Source organism: Magnolia sinica, chromosome 3 (genome assembly GCF_029962835.1).
Source record: "Magnolia sinica isolate HGM2019 chromosome 3, MsV1, whole genome shotgun sequence".
Taxonomy (NCBI): domain Eukaryota; kingdom Viridiplantae; phylum Streptophyta; class Magnoliopsida; order Magnoliales; family Magnoliaceae; genus Magnolia; species Magnolia sinica.
Genome location: NC_080575.1, coordinates 114074683 through 114096232, shown reverse-complemented (window position 1 = coordinate 114096232; position 21550 = coordinate 114074683). Strand labels below are relative to the sequence as shown.

At 44.3% G+C, this 21550-nt stretch overlaps 1 protein-coding gene across 1 annotated transcript; it reads right to left on the bottom strand.

The window, feature by feature from the left end:
- Nucleotides 1–237: 237 nt before the first annotated feature.
- Nucleotides 238–3329, bottom strand: LOC131240813 (cytochrome P450 CYP72A616-like). Its single transcript, XM_058239294.1, has 5 exons — nucleotides 3010–3329; nucleotides 1948–2168; nucleotides 1480–1724; nucleotides 965–1361; nucleotides 238–756 (listed from the first exon to the last, which is right to left on the bottom strand). The coding sequence occupies exons 1-5, from the start codon at nucleotides 3281–3283 to the stop codon at nucleotides 331–333; spliced, it is 1563 nt and encodes a 520-aa protein (XP_058095277.1). The 5' UTR covers nucleotides 3284–3329; the 3' UTR covers nucleotides 238–330.
- Nucleotides 3330–21550: the final 18221 nt, after the last annotated feature.

Genomic DNA, 21550 nt, shown 5'->3' with positions numbered 1-21550 from the left:
CATCCCAATTCTTTATTCCAGATGATCAAAGATCATTGCATAAAACTCCAACCATATGTGACAACAATGAACTATGTGATACAAACTCATTTTATTCTTTATAGTATAGTGTGCATGCTTACTGTCTGGCATGCTTAGACAAGACTAGCTAGAATATGTATTTTTTGTGGATCATGATGCAAAGGCATGCTCTGCAGTCCACAACGAATACTCCCAATTACAACCATAACAGAACGATGAAAAGGAAAACAACACTGAGAACAAGAACAGTAACGAAAATGATAGCATGGACATGATTGCAACAACAACATGATAAGGATGATGATGGTCTCAAATTCGGTGTAGGATGACTTGGGCTCCATGTTGTGGTTGGAGAGTTATGACAGTGTAAGGAGCATGGGTATAGGAAGGCGAGAGGTCAAAAGAGAAGTTCTGAAGAATCATAGCAAGTGCCATCTTTGCTTCTATCATTGCAAATTGCTGGCCAATGCAGATCCTTGGGCCCCATCCGAATGGGAAGAAGGCGTTTTGATCATTTGAGGCTTTTGAAACTCCTCCTGAAAATCTCTCCGGTTTGAATTCATCGTGGTCGTCACCCCAAAGTTGAGGGTCATGATGGATGAGGAGTGTTGGTAGCAAGAGGTTGACGCCTTGTGGGAGAGAGATACCTCCTAAATCCATCTTCTTATAAGTATGTCGAAATAGGGCAGTCACAGGTGGGTATAACCTTAGAACTTCGTACAAGATCATGGTCACCTGCAATTCGAAATACGTATGATTATATACAATTTAGTTCATAATTTCATACTATATAGAAAAGCGATCCTCTCATGAACAGGGGTAGAACCCAAAAAATCAATCTTTTCTCATGGAATTGTGTGGAAGGTGCATGATTAGGAATCCCATAAGAAACACGGACTACTACGAAAGAAATGACTAACTAAATGCATTTGAAAGTACTCACAATCTTAAAGTGGTTTGTGTTATTGAAATCAGGTGTATTTTTCCCACATATTTGCATAACCTCTTCCCTTGCTCGCTCTTGCCAGCTTGGATTCATCGCTAATATGATCATTGTCCATGTTAGCCAGACTGAGGTAGTCTCCTGGCCAGCCAAGTAGAACAATTTGCATTCCTCCATCACGTCATCAATCGTCAGGCCGCTGTTATTTGAGTTTGTCCCTGGTTCTAGGACACCATTACAGTTATTAGATTGCAATAGCAACAAGCCTAGCAAGTCATTGGTGCTTGATTCTTCCATTTTCATAGCCTGCTCTTTCTTTTGGATCAGATTTCTTAACATAGCCTTGATCTCCTTGTCCAAATACATTCTCCGCCTGTTCTTTTTCGTGGGAACAAATCTGTATAAAACAATGTATAGAAACAGTGTCCCTTTCAATTTCACATACATTTGGTAAGTGATACATATTATTAGAGGAGCCCAACACTAAAAATAAAAGATTGAGAATGGAAATGCACCTGAAACCTGGGATGTATGGAGCAAAAGCAGCTTCAAGCACCAGTATGACCTGCTCTTTCTGAAGTTGGAAGATTCTCTTTCCTTCTTCATAATTGCTGCCGAAGGCCGTGCGAGAGATGACATCTCCAGTTAGATTATTGAGTTCAGGCCAGACATCAAGTTCACAAGATCCTCGGGGACCAACCAACTCCCCCCATCGCTTGATCAACTCGCAACAACTGGTAGAAAATGCTGGTATCATCGCCTGCAAAAAAGGTGGGTATTAGCACTTGTTTACTAGGAAATCTTCCAAATGCCACTTATATTGGATGGACCCCTACATAAGCGTTCAACTCATTAAATTAGTCTTTTCTATCAGATTTTGCTTCATTTGATAATATTTAGGCTTGTCATGATAATTTCACATTTATGAGTTTCTCTGCATGAATTTAGCGTAAAACCAATGCATGTGTAGGAAAAGAAAGAACCTTCAATTTTTCAAGGTGAAAAGCAGGAGTGATTATCCTCCTACGATTAGCCCATTCCTCTCCTTCCAAGGTTGAAACTCCCATGGTCAACAGATCTATAAGAGGGTTGACCGGTGGCTTCTGGAAATGACCGAACTTGTTTGATAGGACTTGCTTCATGAGCTCTGAATCATTGACGATCACTCGAGGGGTTGTACCGCTCCAAATAACAGATAGCTTGCCTGTATTCCAATATCCAAAAAACATCACTGCTAGAGCCTGAACATATATCAATAAGCTTAGTAACAGGGGACTCTGAAAGTATCCACCTAAAGATCATGAACACCCACAAGCTTTGTAAGAGGGGAACTGAAACAATCTCCAGTTAAAAAGCCATGAGGATATCCCAGACAAAACGCCCTATTGGGAAGAAAACATCTGGGCTACCCTGCCCATCAGCTTTCATAACTGCTGCAAGGTACTAAAATGGAGGTACCTTACTCATTATTGAAAACATTGTTCTAATACTTGAAAATTCGACCTCACTGAGTCCTTATTTGACTCGACTCGGTATTCTATAGATAAATTAAGAGATTTTAAGAGGAACAACTTTGCTAAGCTCACACGTGTGTGCAATAAAGATCACGTGCATGCCACACATGTGCCAGCATGGCATGATTGGTCCGGGATCCAATCCATCCATTAGAACGGCACCACTGTATTGGTGTCCTAGTCCAAGATTCAAGTTGACCCACTGGTCAGGTGGGCCAAAGTTTGCAAAACAAATGTAAGGCTGCGGAAAACCTGGATGATGTTTTCTGACCCCTTCACCCCTTTTCCTATAGTGGGGCCCACATGTTGAGTGTGGCTGTTCTATTTTTGGAAAAACATGTAGAAGGTTGGACCAACCTGATGGATGGATTGGATCTTGCACCCGTGTCATGCTGGCACGTGTGACGTATACGGTCTATCAAGTGGAGTTTTCCACTTGGGAGTGTTGACTCATTGAGTTTTAATATGGATGAATATCACTAAGTGAAGTAAATATAAAAACAGGACTAGAATAAACAAAAGGTTATATACCCTCTTTTTGCACCAAGTCATAGAAATAAGGGAAGACACGTGGCGCTATCTGGTGAGTTAGATTCATGGGTTTAGACCATGCCTCCTTCATCAACCTTACCATCTCTTTCATGTCACCGTAGAAAAGCTTGTAAGGGTTGCCTTTGATTCCTTGCTGGTTGAGATGTTTCTGGAGTTTCATGGGTCTCCACCAGATGTAGTAAGCTACTCTCACAGCACATGAGAGAAGCAGAGAAGCTGATATCATCAGCAAAATGGAGAGGAATTCTTCCATCCTTTCTTGAGATCAAGTGCAAGCTCTTGGGGTGTGAATGTAGGAGGAAGATTGGAATGGATATTTATAGGTGAGGAATGGGAAACTGGTGGCTAAGAAAAAGATACAGAAAATAAAAGGCAATGGGAAATGGCCCAAGATATCTAAGGGTGAGGATCTTTGAATGTGGGAGATTTTTGGAACATACGTAATCCATGGAACCGTCTATCAGATCAACGGTCTGGATTCCTGAATGATGCGTACTTGAGCGTGTACAAAAGCTGAATCCTGCATATTTACAGTGTCATGAGGAGTAGATGGCTTGTTATGGTACACTTGATGGTTGCGCTAGTCGTCTGTCTACAGTTTCTGTGTTTGGACTGTTTGAGGAGAAAATTCAAATGATTTGGTACTCAGGCCTGCCTACGTTTCGTGGTGTACAAGTAATTTTTAGGGTACCATTTTACTGAAATTGCTAGTTTATGAGCCATCTGAAGTGGGTCCAAACCTGTGTATGGTTCAATTCGAGCCAGTTTCACGAAAATAAGATCTACTACAATGTGAGATCCCATCAATTCATCAAGTAAATTTTATAGACAGAATGGTTGGTTCAATCTGGATCGCTGATTACTTCACGGAGCCTGTCCACAGCAGGTTCCACTCACTAAAACGGTCACCTATCTTATCTTTTTTTGGCTCTCTCTCTCTCTCTCTCTCTCTTGGCAGTCATTTTGCCATTTTTGTTGACGTGGGCTACATCTAGACACGTGACATATTTGTTTCTTGAGGATCAAGTCATACCCCTTTCACAGGTGCACGACCGTTGACTGTAGTAATTAAGCAACGGGTCCCACATACTCAGCCACATGCAGAATATCACACGATTTGACCGATCATAACTATTGGATCAGTTTGCACCATCTAGACGGTTGGTCTACCCACCCGATATCCCTAAGGGTGCTCCTTATCTCTATGTAGAGTCAATTTTGAACGCTCAAACAAATATCCCGCGGGAGCGGATTAGGTGATACCCGGGTAACAGCCTAGTGGGTGTTACCCCTACCTTGTGGCCCACCTTGATGATTTGTTGTATATCCACACCGTCCATCCGTTTCTCTATATAATTTTAGGAAGGGCTACCAAAAAATTATGAAGATTCAAATCTTAGGTGGACCACACCATATGAAACATTGGCGATTGAGTTCCTTACAATTAAAAACTCCAAAGGGCCCATGATAATGTATCCACACCGTCCATCCATTTAGAGAGATCATTTTAGGGCATGAGACAAAGAATTAGTCAGATCAAGGGCAGTAGTGGACCCCCACCACAAAAAAGTGGGGAGAGTGACACCCACCATTGAAACCTTCTTAAGGTCCACCAAGATGTTTATTTGAGATCCAACCTGTTCATAAGTTAACACGGGCATGAAAGAAGGGAAAACACAAATATCAGCTTGATCGAAAACTTTTGTGGCCCTTATAAGTTTTTAAGGGTGTGTGTCACTCTCTCCATTGTTTTCGGTGGTAGGGTCCACTGGAGATTCGGATCTAAATCATTCTTTTGAACATGCCTTAAAATGATCTCTCCAAATGGCTGGATGGTGTTGATGCAAAACATACGTCATGGTGGGGCTCATAGAACTTGGTGATGGCTAGGGCTGTACATCGAGCCGAGTCGAGCTAGGCCAAGCTTGGTTTGACTCATCCATGCTATACTTGAGTTCGAGCTTGCCCTCGAGCTCAACATTGAAGCTTGGCTTGTTTGCTAAAGCTCTTGAGTTGATCTCAAGTCAAGCTAGTGGTTCGAGCTGAGTCGAGTCGAGCTTGTTCATATGTCAACCCAGCGCCCAACCCGACCTAAATCCGCACCATATGATAAATAATAAGATATATATATGTGTGTGTGTGTGTGTGTGTGAGAGAGAGAGAGAGAGAGAGAGAGAGAGAGAGAGAGAGAGAGAGAGAGAGAGAGAGCAAAGAGCTCAGCACGGGCGAGCGCGGAATGGCAACCGGCGGGCTGGTTAAGGGAAAGTTTAGCGCCCCGAGATTCAAGGACCGAGTAGCAACTTGGCTCCCGAATTTCTGAGTGTCACGTGTGCAATGATGAGTCACGAATACGTACAACTAGCAGATATTAACAAACAATGAAGGATTAAGCTAAACATGTTCAGTACTAACTAGGTGAGTAAGATCCAAGTACTACTAAAACAAATAAATACTCCAACACAAATACATAACCATCCGTAAATAGACCTGATAAATCCAGAATATCATCTAGGGACCCTATCCCATACATGTGTCAATCCCTAAAATGATCTGGGCTCTGGCCCAACCCCACTGCCATCCATCGCACTAATAAGGTCCGCCAAATACCTGGAAATATGCTCGCTCCTCGACGTCGTCTGCATTGACATCGTCTAGTGCTTTCCGCTCCAAGGTACCTGCATTTATATTGGATTTTGGTTGGTGTTTTAGAACACCGTCCTAGAGTGGGAGTGAATAGCTAACTTAATGGTACCATTAGCAATAGGCCACACAAATTATCATGCATGGAATACATTTAATGAACAGCATATAACATAGAACCCTAAATACTGTTGTTAATACAAGTGCATGGTTCAATGATATGATATATGCTCATCACCACCAACTCTCCCTGAAGCAACGACATCTGACGTTCGCAATGACCAACACTCCTTCAAATGCGACCTTGACTGCCTAATCGCCACAATAATAATGCAATGTTGTGAAATATGTTAGTCTGGTTGGTCAATTAGGTTTATTCATATAGCAGATTGGGGAAATCGGAATACCCTTGGTGGAGTTACTGCCCCAACCCGATCGCACGGTCAAGGGCCGTGGTCATAAGACTCTCGCGATCCTTAGCCCTGTATAGGGTCGTCAATCTCGAAAGACACGATCTCAGATGAAACAATTGGGATTTTAATATCCTACTCGCGGTCACTATGGGGAGGTCGTCACCCTAGCATAGGCCGACAACACGGGTACAGTGTCCCATACCACCGTCCTCGAATTACAAGTTTAAGTGCTCACTGGACACTACGGGGAGGCTTGTCACCCAGCGTATGCCGAAAGCACGAGCATAGTTTTCCATACCACCATCCCCAACTTATGAGTCTTGTGGACCGTAAATTACAGTTAATAGTGGGCGCAATGGCTCTGGGTACTTCGCGTTCATACATGCGTGATCAAACATAATTAACGTACAAGGATGGTCAACTTTAAAGTCAATATGCCCCGACGGACTGAATCGTAACTAATCGGCCTGAGAACACTGTCTCATGTACTCCAATTATGGCCAAGAACCTACAGTTTAGCTAATCGGGTCAGATTCGCTTACGGATAAGTCCAACAAAGACTGCCTGAGTAATTCTAGGTAGTCGGCTGATCCATAGGAGAATAAGTGTCATTACACAACAAGCAGGGTCATCATTAGACACAATTCACACATGACAGACACCATTTTTAGTATAATCATTGCATGGACAACAACATATTAGCTTCCACCTAAATTTAGAGTTCACGCATGTCACATTCCAACCTATACAATCTCATGGACAATCATATAACAATACACCGCAATTAATCTTTCATAGACTACCATGAATCATGCAATTCAGCCATAAATCGAAAATCAGGGCAAGTAACACAACTAGTCAACCATTCCACAACATTTCATGCCTTCACCCAAGCATAATTAATCACAAATCAGGGAAGCAACAACCAATCAGTAACTTTCAGCATTCCATAACTTCATTCTAAGCATAATTAACGCCTAAACAGGAATTCACAACCAACCGGCATCAATTTGGGGAAAATAAAATACTTGTAACCTACATGAGCATGCAAATGCACAAAGTCACGTATTTGGGGTATTAGGGCCAAGCCCCTTCTCATAATTTTAACAATTTTTATTCCATTATACTATTTATGCAATCCAAATGAAAATTCAGCCACATACACTAACAATTCACCAATCACATTCATTAAACCTACGCTAGGCGCGATAATCGGCCACCTAAAGGTAATGGTCCGCACCTATTCTTAACCAGAGGTTGCTGAGATTGTCCTAGCGTTGCCGGGTCCGCAAGCTCAAGGTGTCGAGGCCCTGCATTGCATGGAACGGAGGGTAAGACACATGCATATTGTTAGAAGCAAGGAAAACGTGATTAGAGCCCTATGTAACCTTAGATGGGGACGAAATCTCACTCTAACAACAGAATGTGTCAGTGCTTTCAGGCAATGGAGAGGTGAGGGTGCTGAGATTTCCAAATCCCAAACACCAAGTTCACATGCACATACCAAAGGCTCTTTCTCTCTCCTCCCTTGCTCTCTCTCACTCACTCTCTCTCTCTCTCTCAGCTGCTAAAGTAATGGGATTGAGAGAGAGAAGGTTGGACTTTTATATATCCAAATTTATTACAACTGACCCTAACGTTTTATGTAATTCCCCCAATGGTCCTATAGGGCCCTTTTTAGGTTATTGGGGCTGCTTTGATGGACCCTTGGCCCATCTGATTCATGGATCACGTGCCCCATGGCCCGATGAAGGGTTGGGCAAAGTTTGATTGCCAACGGATGTCGGGTCTTGCCGTAATGGCCCGATATGAGATTAACAGTCACCATTCCACGATCAATGGTCAAATTTTGTGAGAAAGGGCAGAGAATTATTTCTAACCTTCTGTGTGAATTTAGAAGAGATCCGACGGCTGAAATGCCCAAATTTGCTGTTTCAAGAAACAGGGCCAATTGATTTAAATTTCAGAATTTTCTTCTTTAGGCCTGACGACTCGCGGCTTTTAAGTGCTGGCTGGGCGACGCAATTCGTCTTTCCCGGGGCATCGCCTGAGCCTGACATCTGCGTGGGATCACAAGCCCAGTGAGACCCTTGGCCTACCAAAATTTTGAAAATTTTTTTGGTCCTTCCTCAGGTGATACACGGCCCGTCTGGGCAGTCACCAAGTGTAGCTTGACTATTTAGCTCTATGGCCCATACTTGGCCTGGACACGATTAGATTTAATCGTATCAATAGCTAAATTTGAATTTAATTTATTAGTAATAGGCCCATACGTGCGACCGAATCACTTGGTCCTGCGTCGGCTCGCACGTGAGCGCTTCATAACACTGTTCCTTTTTGGATGGGGCATTATAATCTACCCTCCTTATAAATAAATTTCATCCTCGAAATTTGTACTTGTTCGTATTGCCTGAGTAGGTTGGGATAGTGTTTGCGGACTTCGGCTTCAGTTTTTCAAGTGGCCTCTTCTTCCCCGTGATGTGTCCATAACACCTTTACTAGCGGGACCACCTTGTTTCTCAACACTTGCTCTTTCTTGTCCAAAATTCTAGTGGGCTTAAGAATATACATAGCATTGTCCTTGAGTTCCACGTGTTCCCATTGGATAGCGTGTGAAGGATCAGGAACATACTTCTTAAGCATGAAGACGTGAAACACATTATGTACACTGACGAGGGGAGTGGGTAAGGCTAGACGATATGCGACTAGTCCGATCCAGTCCAAGATCTGAAAAGGGCCAATATATTGTAAGGTAAGTTTCCACTTCTTACCAAAGCGCAAAACTCCCTTCATCGGTGAGATTCTAAAAAAATACATGGTCTCCTGCTTCAAATTCTAAATCCCTTCGTCTTGTGTTTGCATAGCTCTTCTGTCTGCTCTGGGCCATAAAAAGGCGTCACCTGATAATTTCAATCTTCTCTGTGGTTGTCTGTACTAAGTCAGGCCCCAATAAACTTTTCTCACCAATTTTAGCCCAGCAATGCGGAGCTTGACATGGGCGCCCATATAAGGTCTCATAAGGCGCCACGCCGATGCTAGCCTGGAAACTATTGTTGTAGGCGAACTCGGCATAAGAGAGGCACTCGTCCTAACTATCCAAGAAGTCGAATGCACACGCTCTCAACATGTCTTCTAATATCCAGTTCACCCGTTCTGTTTGTCCATCTGTCTGCGGGTGGAAAGCGGTGCTGAACTTCAACTTAACTCCCATGGCTTCTTATATTTGGGTCCAGAACATTGACGTAAATCATATGTCTCGGTTCGACACAATTTTTAAAGGAACGCCATGAAGCCGAACTATTTATTTGATGTATAACCTGGCTAAGTCGTCGGCGAAGTAAGAAGCTCGAATAAGGAGAAAATGAGCCGATTTAGTCAATTGGTCCACAATCACTAAAATTGAATCATGCCCTTTCTTCGTCCTAGGCAAACCTGAAATGAAATCCATGGAAATGAAGTCCCATTTCCATTCGGCGAGTGGCATGGGCTGTAAGAGACTTGTCGGTCGATGATGCTCAGCCTCGACTTATTGACATGTAAGGCACCGGGATACATAGCCAGCTTTCTCTCTCTTCATGTTGTCCCACCAGTAATTGCGCTTGAGGTCCCGGTACATCTTGGTACTTCCGGGGTGCATGGCTAGCTTAGAGTTATGGGTCTCTGCTAGTAGCGCCTCTTTTAGTTTAGGATGGTCTGAGACACAGAGATGACCTTGAAAACGTAAACCTCCATCAGTGACGATTCTTCACTCAGAATCACTTCGGATGGCCGCAAGTTTCCTCATCTTTCTTGTAAGACCTGTATCCTAGTCCGTATTATTCCGTCGACTAACGCGATCTTTCCCATCGAGGTCCGGAAATCCACGATCTATAATTGACATTTGCACGTGACCCTAAGTCGTACCCATAGATTTGAGTTGGCTTAATCCGAGACTTGTACCATTGCGACCGCACCGTCACCGTGGTTCCAATGCCGCGTCTTGCATACCGATCCGATACTCTGGCAGGGAGATGTGGGCCAGTGTTTATTTCGAAGAACATCGCATGTTTACAATCCCAAGAGAATCTTTACATCATGTCCCATCAATCAATCACTCAAATCAATCAATCATTCACCTCATGTCAAGTACAAGAGCAACCCATGCTTTCTTTCTCCACAAGTCAAGTAAACCCTAAAAGTCAATAAGTCTCTCACCTCACATCCATCACCCATCACTCTCTCTTCCTTACAACCCCTTCTCTCTCTCTTTCTCAACACAAAATTCTAAGCAACCAAAAGGAGTACACGTCCATGCATTTCTAAGGAGAGAAAGAGTTGTATGTGACCCACTTCCTCTCCCAAAAACCTTCATCCTAGCCATTCATTTCTCATCTTCCACCATCAAAGTGAGACACAAGGAGATTGGCTTTTCATCAGACCAAGAAGATCGATCGGTGGATGCTTTATAGGCTAGATTTTTCATGTTTTGATGATGGGCCAAGTGAGGCCTACCGATTAATGGTATGGATCTCACTTTGGACCCTAAATGTGGCCGATGGCCCACCTTGATTCTCATGATCATTCCATGATGGGGCCATTCTCCATGGATCCCATCATGATGTTTATTTTCCTTACATGAAAAGAGGTCATCTAGACAGTCCATTTTGGGTGGATTAGGAATCTCCACTGTTGATCTTTGATTTGGTGGGCTCACATGTATTGGGACCCACTTGATGTATGATTGAATGCAAGGGAGGGCTCATAGTGGCGGAGCCCTCCATCACACATGTCCCTCTCTCTTTCTATCTCTCTTCCCCTCTCTTTTTCATATTTTTTTTAATTATGTGTGATGATGTGGCCGTGTGGCCCACTTGGATGGACCCCACCATGAAGCATGTATTTGGTCCAAGCCATTTGTAGGTGGGGCCCACTTTATATATGTGTTGTATCCACATCATTCATCATTTGGTGGCCCACATGAGCAGGGCCCACCTCCCATATTTGGAATGCCCAAACCATTCAGCATCCCTGGACGCTGGACGTTAGTTGAAAACACAAATATTAGCCTTGGTTCAAAGCTATTTGGGTGGGCCACTTGTGTAGGCCCCACCTCGATGCATGAATGTAATCCATGCCGTTCATCCTATTTTTCAGATTATTTTAAGTGTTGAGCCGAAAAATGAACCCAATCCGATTTTCTAGTGGGCCATAACATAGAAAATATTGATTTTTACCATTAAGAATCGACTAGGACCCACCTTAAGCCAAAACATACCGCATATTGGGCTTGTTTGGTCGGTCTTGAGCCATAGAATGCAATGGCTGGAGTGGATCCACCTGATGCGGGCCCCATGTATGAAAAGCAGTGAGAAAACATGATTTCAAATAAATAAATAAATAAATAAATAGGCAGTGCCTGCTGCTGCTGACGCAGCAGCAGAACGCTGCTGCGTTTTGGCGGACGGACAGCAGGGACCCGCAGTCCCAGCCGTGGGCCCCACCGTGATGTGTGTTCATCATCAACACTGTGCATTTTGATGGGACCCTTAGGGCAGTGGGCCACCCCCAAAATCAGCCATATTTGAAGCTCAGGTGGCCCACAAGGCAGGAAATAGTGGGACTGGACATCTGCCATTACATCCCTTTTTGGGTGTCCCAAAAGTCTTGGATCAGCATGAAATTTGTTTTCCCTCTTTATCTGGGTCTACGTGACCTTATCAACAGATTGGATGTTAGATAAACATTATGGTGGGCCCCACGTGGGACCCACAATGATGTATGTGTTTTATTCACACCGTCCAGGTGGACGATGGCACCCACCAAAATGCATGTGTTTTATCATGCCGTTCAGCTAATTTGCCAGGCTACTGGATGGCTAGTGGACCCCACCTTTGATGTATGTGTTACATTAAAATCGTCCCTCCAGTTGGCAAACTTGCCTTGAGGCTGAGACAAAATGAGGCAGATCTAGATTAAGTGGACCACATTACAGGAGACAGTGGGTTTGAACATCCACCATTTAACCCTTGTGCTCAAAAGTTTGGATCATTAGGAAAATTGTTTTCCTCTTAAATCCAGGTCTGTGTGACCTTATGACTAGATTGGATAGAAAATAAATGTTATCGTGGGCCTTGGGAATTTTAATGGTGGAAATCATTATCACCGCTTATCTTGGGTATGACCCATTTGATATGCATGGGGCCCAACTGGTGTGTCCCATTTGATATCCATATGGCCCATGTGATGTGGCCCACTTTGTCATATTTATGACCCCTTGTTGAGGCCACCTTGATGTGTATGAGGCCGTTGTTGAGGCTCACCTTGATATGAATGTAAGGCCCATGTTATGAGGCCCATTGTGATGTATTTAAGGCCATTGTAATGTACATAAGGCCCATTGGGGCTGCCCACTTGATCAATATAAGGCCCATGTAATGCGGCCCATTTGATGTATCTAAGGCCCATGGGTCTAGGCCCAACGGGATGTCCTTAGCGTCCATTGCAATGTGTGATTCCCATGGTTTGTGTAATGATGTTTTATGACGGGCCATGCCTTGGGAGCAATGTTGGTTTGACATCCACATTGTAAGAATAATGTTGGTTAAATGTTCGCATTATAATTCTCCATAGGGCCCATTGATAGGCCCGTACTTGTTGTGTGTAGGTCGTTTAGGCCCATCTACGTTGTAAGGATAGTTCATTACTTTATAATATGCTTAGTACAATTCCATGATTCATACCCATACACATCATATGTATGCTTGATATGAGGAATGTTTGATCATAGCATAAGCCGTTGGACTGAGATATTACAGGACTCCTTATGAGACGGAGTGCCCCACATGAGCGCGTGGTATACGTGGGATTGCTGCATGATTTGACGGTGTGACTCATGCATCTCGCATATGTGTGACTTGATCATTGTACGCCTTAGCAACATCAGAGCCGTGGCTCCACAGGTACATCGTGGATGACCGTATCGGATACCGAAAATACTTGGTTCTAGGACTATGGGCACTTAGGATGTCCTTGCATGAAAATTTCAGAACCTTTTTGGTATCAAGAGCTGCTCTAAGGTCTAAACCGAGTGGATATACGAGCGCCCGAGTGCCGAATACCAGTAGGCCGCGTCTCTCACTGTGTCGTGATCGGTTGGAAGGGGATGTGGCCTTATTCGCTCGAGTGAGGGGGTTATAAGCTAGGCTGAGTTTGACCAGCTCGCAAATGAGTCCGCTATCGACGAGCCGGGTAGGTATTGGCAGACTACTGGTCAGGCAGATAGTGAGGTCTATTTTGCTCACTGGGCTATGCGGCTAGAGAGACGGCAGTCATGTGGAGTGTACTAGACCCCAGTGATATCCCAGAGAGGAACTGTACTGATATATGTACTTGATGAGTACTAGCATGCTTGTTTTGCATCTCGCATATGATATTTGGCTACATAGGTTTCGCTTCACATAGCCTTGGTATGGCCGATAGCATTCATGCCTTGCATCACATAGCCTTGGTACGGTTGGTTATATTCATGGACTTACCCGCATACTTTCGCATTACTCTGATATTGTATACTTGGCACTCGCCTTGCGCACACACTTACACCACCCTTTAAGTTTTTGTAAGCTTATGCATGACTGTTGTGGGTAGGTGTCGTTGGATCGCAGCAGTGCTGAGGCAGGAGGGCGTATCGGATTATTTTGGAGCTTTTTTATCACCTTGTATTTCCCTTTTGGCTCTGTACTTAAAGTTTTTGATATAGTGGATATGTGGTGATGTTGTTTGTGACTAGGTTATGCTTGTGGTTATGTTTCATTACAAAAAAAAAATCATATTGAAAATCCTCCTTGTAGGATCCCAGGATTGGATCTAGCATGTGAGTGCCGAGATCCGAGAATGGGGTACTACAGAGGCTGTCGGCACCGGATTCGGCAATCAGGAATTTTGTGAGCCCATTTTCTGAGTTTGGGGAGTGACAGAAGTTGATATCAGAGCCAAGTTGGGAATACCTGAGGATAACATCACATATCTACTGATAGTTACCTTATACTGTATGATTATTGTGAACTTAGAACGATTAGATTTCTGAATTCGAATAACTTAGAAACTTCCTGATATAGCTCCCTATCGCATGTGCGAGAGTGCCCAAGGATGATAGGCCCTTATTCCTTCCTGTAAGATATCGCACCCAAGCGAGTGACCCGAACGACTTCTGCTTCCCTGCCTGAGATTCCTGTTACCCCACCAGAGACTTCTGCACCCCCATCTGAGTCTAGCGCAACATTGACCGTGTCCGTAAGTGCGGACTAGCTACAGCAGATGTTGCAAGCAATGACCGCCATTCTTCAGAGAGGAGGCCGGAATAGGAAGGCCCCCTCCGGTAGCTCCTAGCAGCAGTGATGTCGACGGCCTAAGAAGTAGAGGAACCGTCCATCCTTCCAAGCATTTACACCACCTATACGTCAGTCCTCCGGTGTATGCTTCAGATGTGGTGTGACGGGGCACCGCATTTCGGAGTGCCCCCACCCTCGGCAGCCCCTGACACCCTGGCCGTTCTTAGGTGCTTGCTTTGGATGTGGTGGGATAGTGCATCATAAGAGCGAGTGTCCTTGTCCTCAGCAGCAACCTCCACAGCAGCAGTAGCAGGATCCTCAGACATTAGGAGTCGTCGACGATTTGTGTGACTTGGCCCCTACACCATCTTGCTAGATTGCTCATGAATGATGCGTCTTGGGAGTTGGAGTTTGAGATTCATGGGCATGATCCCCATCTATTAGGTGTTTGATGATATGTTGTGTTTTGATTATATATGATGTTATGTTCCATATTCCCTTACGAGTTATGCTAAGTGCGATGGTAGTATAAATTTCGAGGATGAAATTTTTATTATGTTGGGAGAGCTGTAAGACCTGTATCCTAGTCCGTATTGTTCCGTAGACTCCCGCGATTGTTGAAGGTCAAATATCACATATCAGACCCCAGTTATTACTTGATTTTACGTATATAATAATGCTTAATGTCATATTTTAATTGTGTTTTTATTGCAGGATGTAATCAGGAGCGTGGACTGAAAAATAGCACTAAAAGCGTGGATTTGATACTCCGAAGTCACCAGAGCAAGGGACGTACTCCAGAGAACTAAGATTGAAGAATTTACATGCCAGGGATTCGAGAAAATCAAGTCATTCACGTTAAAGAGGCCCGAAATTGGTGAAAAATGCAAGATCACATAGTTCTCACCATCTGATTGGCTCAAAACTTCATACATGGCCTGAGGGCCATAAATTAACGGTACATATCAAATTTCAGCCCTCGGATCACTATGGAAGTGCCCTAACTGACAGATCAGCCAATAAACCGTTGATTCTGGGCCCACCTGATATCTGGAGCTGCCTCAAATCTAGTCTCAACGCCTTAAATAGGGAGATTAATTGAATGAATGGATTAGATTTTACAAAAACATCACAATGGGCCCCGTATGTACAGCGTGTGTACATAATGTACACACGTGCCGCCGCGCACCGAACCGAGTAAGGCGGGTCAGCAGGCGCTGACCTGCGTCTGCTTCTCAAAACAGCAACTGCCGTTTTGGCATTGCGTAACGGACGGACGGCGTCCGTTTTGCAGACGCTAGTGGGCCCCACAAAGTGACCGTACGGATGATCCAAGCTGTCCATCGTGTAGAGGGCCACGAATACATCAAACCTATGCTGACTTTTTGTACCCATGCAAGTACACGTGCGCGATTCAGAGGCCATAAGTGGACTGCCCTGCAACGTTCAATTTGATTTTAGCATGATTTCTTCTCTGGTCCGAGTCAATGGACATTCAAAACCATTCGTTTTTGACTGAAATTTTGAGGGCAATCTAATGGACGGGGTGAATTTCCATGAAAGCACCTCTGTGGGGCCTACTGATCACGACAGTGCTAGACGTGCGAAAGGTTACGCACGTCCGCAAAATCTGGGTTTCCAGGCGGTTGTGGCCCACCATCTGTGATCATATGGCAGATCCAAGCCGTCCATCGTGTAGGCCAGCCAAAATACCTCCAAGAGAGATAGGGCATCGTAAGAGCGAGTGTCCCCGTCCTCAACAGCAGCAGTAGGATCCTCAGACATCAGGAGGAGTCATCGACAATTTGTGTGACTTGGCCCTTATACCGTCTTGTTAGATTGCTCATAAATGATACGTCTTGGGAGTTAGAGCTTGAGATTCGTGGGCGTTATCCCCATCAATTAGGTGCTTGATAATATGTTGTGTTTTGATTATATATGATGTTATGTGCCATATTCCCTTATGAGTTATGCTTAGCGCGATGGTAGTATAAATTTCGAGGACGAAATGTTTATTAGGTGGGGAGAGTTGTAAGACTCGTATCCTAGTCTGTACTGTTCCGTCGACTCCCGCAATCCTTTCCGTCAAAGTCCGACAATCCGCGACTTATAATCGACGTTTGAGCGTGACCCAAAGTCTTAGCCCATAGATTTGAGTCGGCTTAATCCGAGATTTGTACCATTGCGACCGCACTATCGCCACTGTTTCAACGTCGCGTCTTGCATACCGATCCGATACCCTGGCAGGGAGATGTGGGCTGACGTTTATTTTGAAGAAAACACCGGCGTTTGTAATTCTAAGAGAATCTCTACATCATGTCCCATCAATCTATTGCTCAAATTAATCACCTCATGTCAAGTACAAGAGCAACCCATGCTTTCTTTCTCCACAAGTCAAGCAAACTCCAAAAGTCAACAAGTCTCTCACCTCACCCATCACTCACCTCACATCCATCACCATCACTCTCTCTCCCTTACAACCCCTTCTCTCTCTCTCTCTCTCTCTCTCTCTCTCTCTCTTTCTCAACACAAAATTCCAAGCAACTAAAAAGAGTACACGTCCATGCATTTCTAAGGAGAGAAAAAGCTGTGTGTGGGCCACTTCCTCTCCCAAAAACCTTCATCCTAGCCATTCATTTCTCATCTTCCACCATCAAAGTGAGACACAAGGAGATCGACTTTCCATCGGACCAAGAAGATCTAACGGTGGGTGCTTTATAGGCTAAATTTTTCATGTTTTGATGATGGGCCAAGTGAGGCCTACCGATTAATGGTATAGATCTCACTTTGGACCCTAAATGTGGCCGATGGCCCACCTTAATTCTCATGATCATTCCATGATGGGGCCATTCTCCATGGACCCCATCATAATTTTATTTTCCTTGCATGAAAAGAAGTCATCTAGACCATCCATTTTGGGTGGAGAAGGAATCTCCACCGTTGATCTTTGATTTGGTGGGCCCACATGTATTGGGACCCACTTGATGTATGATTGAATGCAAGGGAGGGCTCATAGTGGCGGAGCCCTCCATCACACGTGTCCCTCTCTCTTTCTATCTCTCTTCCCCTCTCTTTTTCATATATATATTATGTGTGATTATGTGGCTGTGGTGCCCACTTGGATGGACCCCACCATGAAGCATGTATTTGGTCCAAGCCATTTGTAGGTGGGGCGCACTTTATATAAGTGTTGTATCCACATCAATCATCATTTGGTGGCCCACATGAGCAGGGCCCACCTCCCATATTTGGAATATCCAAACCGTCCAGCATCCCTGGACGCTGGACGTTAGTTGAAAACGCAAATATTAGCCTTGGTTCAAAGATATTTGGGTGGGCCACTTGTGTAGGCCGTACCTCGATACATGAATGTAATCCATACCGTTCATCCTATTTTTTAGATTATTTTAAGTGTTGAGCCGGAAAATGAACCCAATCCGATTTTCTGGCGGGCCTTAACATAGAAAATATTGATTTTTACCGTTAATAATCGATTAGGACCCACCTTGAGACAAAACATACCACATATTGGCTTGTTTGATCGGTCTTGAGCCATAGAATGCAATGGCTGGAGTGGATCCACCTGATGCGGGCCCCACGTACAAAAAACCATGAGAAAATAGGATTTCAAATAAATAAATAAATAAATAAACAGGCAGCGCTTGCTGTTGCTGACACAGCAGCAGAACGCTACTGCGTTTTGGCGGACGAACAGCAGGGACCCACGGTCCCAACCGTGGGCCCCACCATGATGTGTGTCCATCATCAACACCGTGCATTTTGATGGGACCCTTTGGGCAATGGGCCACCCCCAAAATCAGCCGTATTTGAAGCTCAGGTGGCCCACAAGGCAGGAAATAGTGGGATTAGATGTCTGCCATTGCACCCCTTTTTGGGTGTCCTAGAAGTCTTGAATCAGCATGAAATTTGTTTTCTCTCTTTATTTGGGTCTACGTGACCTTATCAACAGATTAGATGTTAGATAAACATTATGGTGGGCCCACATGGGACCCACAATGATGTATGTGTTTTATTCACACCGTCCAGGTGGACGGTGGAACCCACCAAAATGTATGTGTTTTATCATGCCGTCTAGCCACTTTGCTGGGCTACTGACGGCTAGTGGACCCCACCTTTGATGTATGTGTTACGTCAAAATCGCCCCTCCAGTTGGCAAACTTGCCTTGAGGCTGAGACAAAATGAGGCAGATCTAGATCAGGTGGACCACATTACAGGAGACAATGGGTTTGAACATCCACCATTTAACCCTTGTGCTCAACAGTTTGGATCATTAGGAAAATTGTTTTCCTCTTAAATCTAAGTCTGTGTAACCTTATGACCAGATTGGATAGAAAATCATGGGCCTTCGAAATTTTAATGGTTGAAATCATTATCACCACTTATCTTGTGTATGGCCCATTTGATATGCATGGGGCCCAATTGGTGTGGCCCATTTGATATACATATGGCCCATGTGATGTGGCCCACTTGTCATATTTATGGCCCATTGTTGAGGCCACCTTGATGTGTATGAGGCCGTTGTTGAGGCCCACCTTGATATGAATGTAAGGCCCATGTTATGAGGCCCATTGTGATTTATTCAAGGCCCATGGGTTATGGCCCATTGCAATGTACATAAGGCCCATTGGTGCGGCTCACTTGATCAATATAAGGCCCATGTGATGCGGCCCATTTGATGTATCTAAGGCCCATGGGTCGAGGCCCAACAGGATATCCTTAGGGTCCATTACAATGTGTGATTCTCATGGTTTGTGTAATGATGTTTTATGGAGGGCCATGCCTTAGGAGCATTGTTGGTTTGACGTCCACATTGTAAGAATAATTTGGTTAAATGTCCGCATTATAACTCTCCCTAGGGCCTATTGATAGGCCCGTACTTGTTGTGTGTAGGCCGTTTAGGCCCATCTGCATTGTAAAGATAGTTCATTACTTTATAACATTCTTAGTACAATTTCATGAGGAATGTTTGATCATAGCATAAGCCGTTGGGCTGATATTATGGGATTCCTTATGAGATGGAGTGCCCCACATGAGCGCATGGTACGCGCGAGATTGCTGCATAATTTGACGGTGTGACTCATGCATCTCACATATGTGTGACTTGATTATTATACACCCTAGCGACATCAGGGCCATGGCTCCACAGGTACATCGTGGATGGCTGTATCAGATATCGAAAATACTTGGTTCTAGCACTGTGGGCATTTAGGATGTCCTTAGGTGAAAATTTCAGAACCTTTTTGGTACCAGGAGCTGCTCCAACGTCTATACCAAGTGCATACACGAGCGCCTGAGTGCCGAATACCAGTAGGCCGTGTCTTCCATGTATCGTGGTCGGTTAGAAGGGGGTGTGGCCTTATCCGCTCGAGTGAGGGGGTTATAAGCTAGGCTGAGTTTGACCAGCTCAAAAATGAGTCAACTATCGACGAGCCGGGTAGGTATTGGCAAACTACTGGTCAGGCGGATAGTGAGGTCTATTCCACTTGCTGGACTGTGCAGCTAGGGAGGCGGCAGTCAGTGTGGAGTGTACTAGACCTCGGTGATATCTCAGAGAGGAACTGTACTGATATGTGTATTTGATGAGTACTAGCATGCTTGTTTTGCATCTCGCATATGACATTTGGCTACATAAGCCTCAGATCGCATGGCCTTGGTATGACCGATAGCATTCATGCCTTGCATCACATAGCCTTGGTACGACTGGTTGTATTCATGGACTTACCCGCATACTTCTGCATTACTCTGATATTGTATATTTGGCAATCGCCTTGTGCACACACTTACACCACCCTCTAAGCTTTTGTAAGCTTATGCATAACCGTTGTGTGCAGGTGTCGTTGGATTGCAGCAGCGCTGAGGCAGGAGCACGTATCGGATTATTTTGGAGCTTTTTGATCACCTTGTATTTCCCTTTCCGCTCTGTACTTAAAGTTTTTGATATAGTGGATATGTGGTGATATTGTTTGTGACTTAGTTATGCTTGTGGTTATGCTCTATTACAAAAAAAAAAAATCTTACTGAAAATCCTCCTTGTAGGATCCCAGGATCGGATCTGGCATGTGTGTGCCGGGATCTGAAAATGGGGCACTACGGAGGCTGTCGGCGCCAGATTCGGTGATCGAAAATTTTGTGAGCCCATTTTTCGAATTTGGGGCATGACATTTCTCAACAATTCGTCACCCCTTTGGGTATCAATGATCTGACTATCGATCATTGGTTGGGCGTGAACATGTGCAACGACTTCATTTGGCTCTTCTATCTTCAATTTCATCTCAAAGTCCCGCATGTATTCTATCATATTCCATTCTTCCACCATCAGTGGAGCCGCAAACTCTATAGTCTTCTTCCGGCTCAATGCGTCCGCTACTAGATTGGCTTTACCAGCATGGTTGAGATCTTGAATTTGAAATCTTTAAAGGTCTCCATCCAGCGATGTTGCCTCATGTTTAGATCTCTCTAGGTGAAGATGTATTTGAGACTCTTGTGGTCACAAAAGAGCTCGAATTCTTCCCCATAAAGATAATGTCTCCATAATTTCAAGGTAAAAATGACCGCAACCAATTCAAGATCATAAGCAGGGTAATTTTCTTCATGCTTCCTCAATTATTGAGAGGCATAGGCAATGACCCGGTCCTTCTGCATAAGGACGCAACCTAGCCCCACACGAGATGCGTCTATAAAAATGGTGTACTTGACCCCTTGCTTAGGCAAAATGAGTACTGAGGCCGAGGTCAACTTTTCGTTCACCTCCTTGAAGGCCGCTTCCACCTTCTCATTCTAGGCAAACTTGAGGTCCTTCCTGGTAAGTTGGGACAAAGGTCGGGTGATTTTAGAGAAATCTTTGATGAATTGGCGGTAATATCCCGCCAAACCCAAAAAGCTCCTGATTTTTGTAACTGAGCTCGGTCGCTTCCAATCTTGTATTGCCGCTACCTTGGCTAAGTCCATGAAGATGCCTTCTTTAGACACCACGTGGCCCAAAAACTTGACTTCTTCTTTCCAGAAGTTGCACTTCCAGAACTGAGCATACAACTGTTCCGCTTATGCATTTTTAGGACCATTCGCAGATGTTCCTCATGTTCCTTGCAACTCTTGGAATATATCAGAATATCATCTATGAACACGATGACGAACCGATA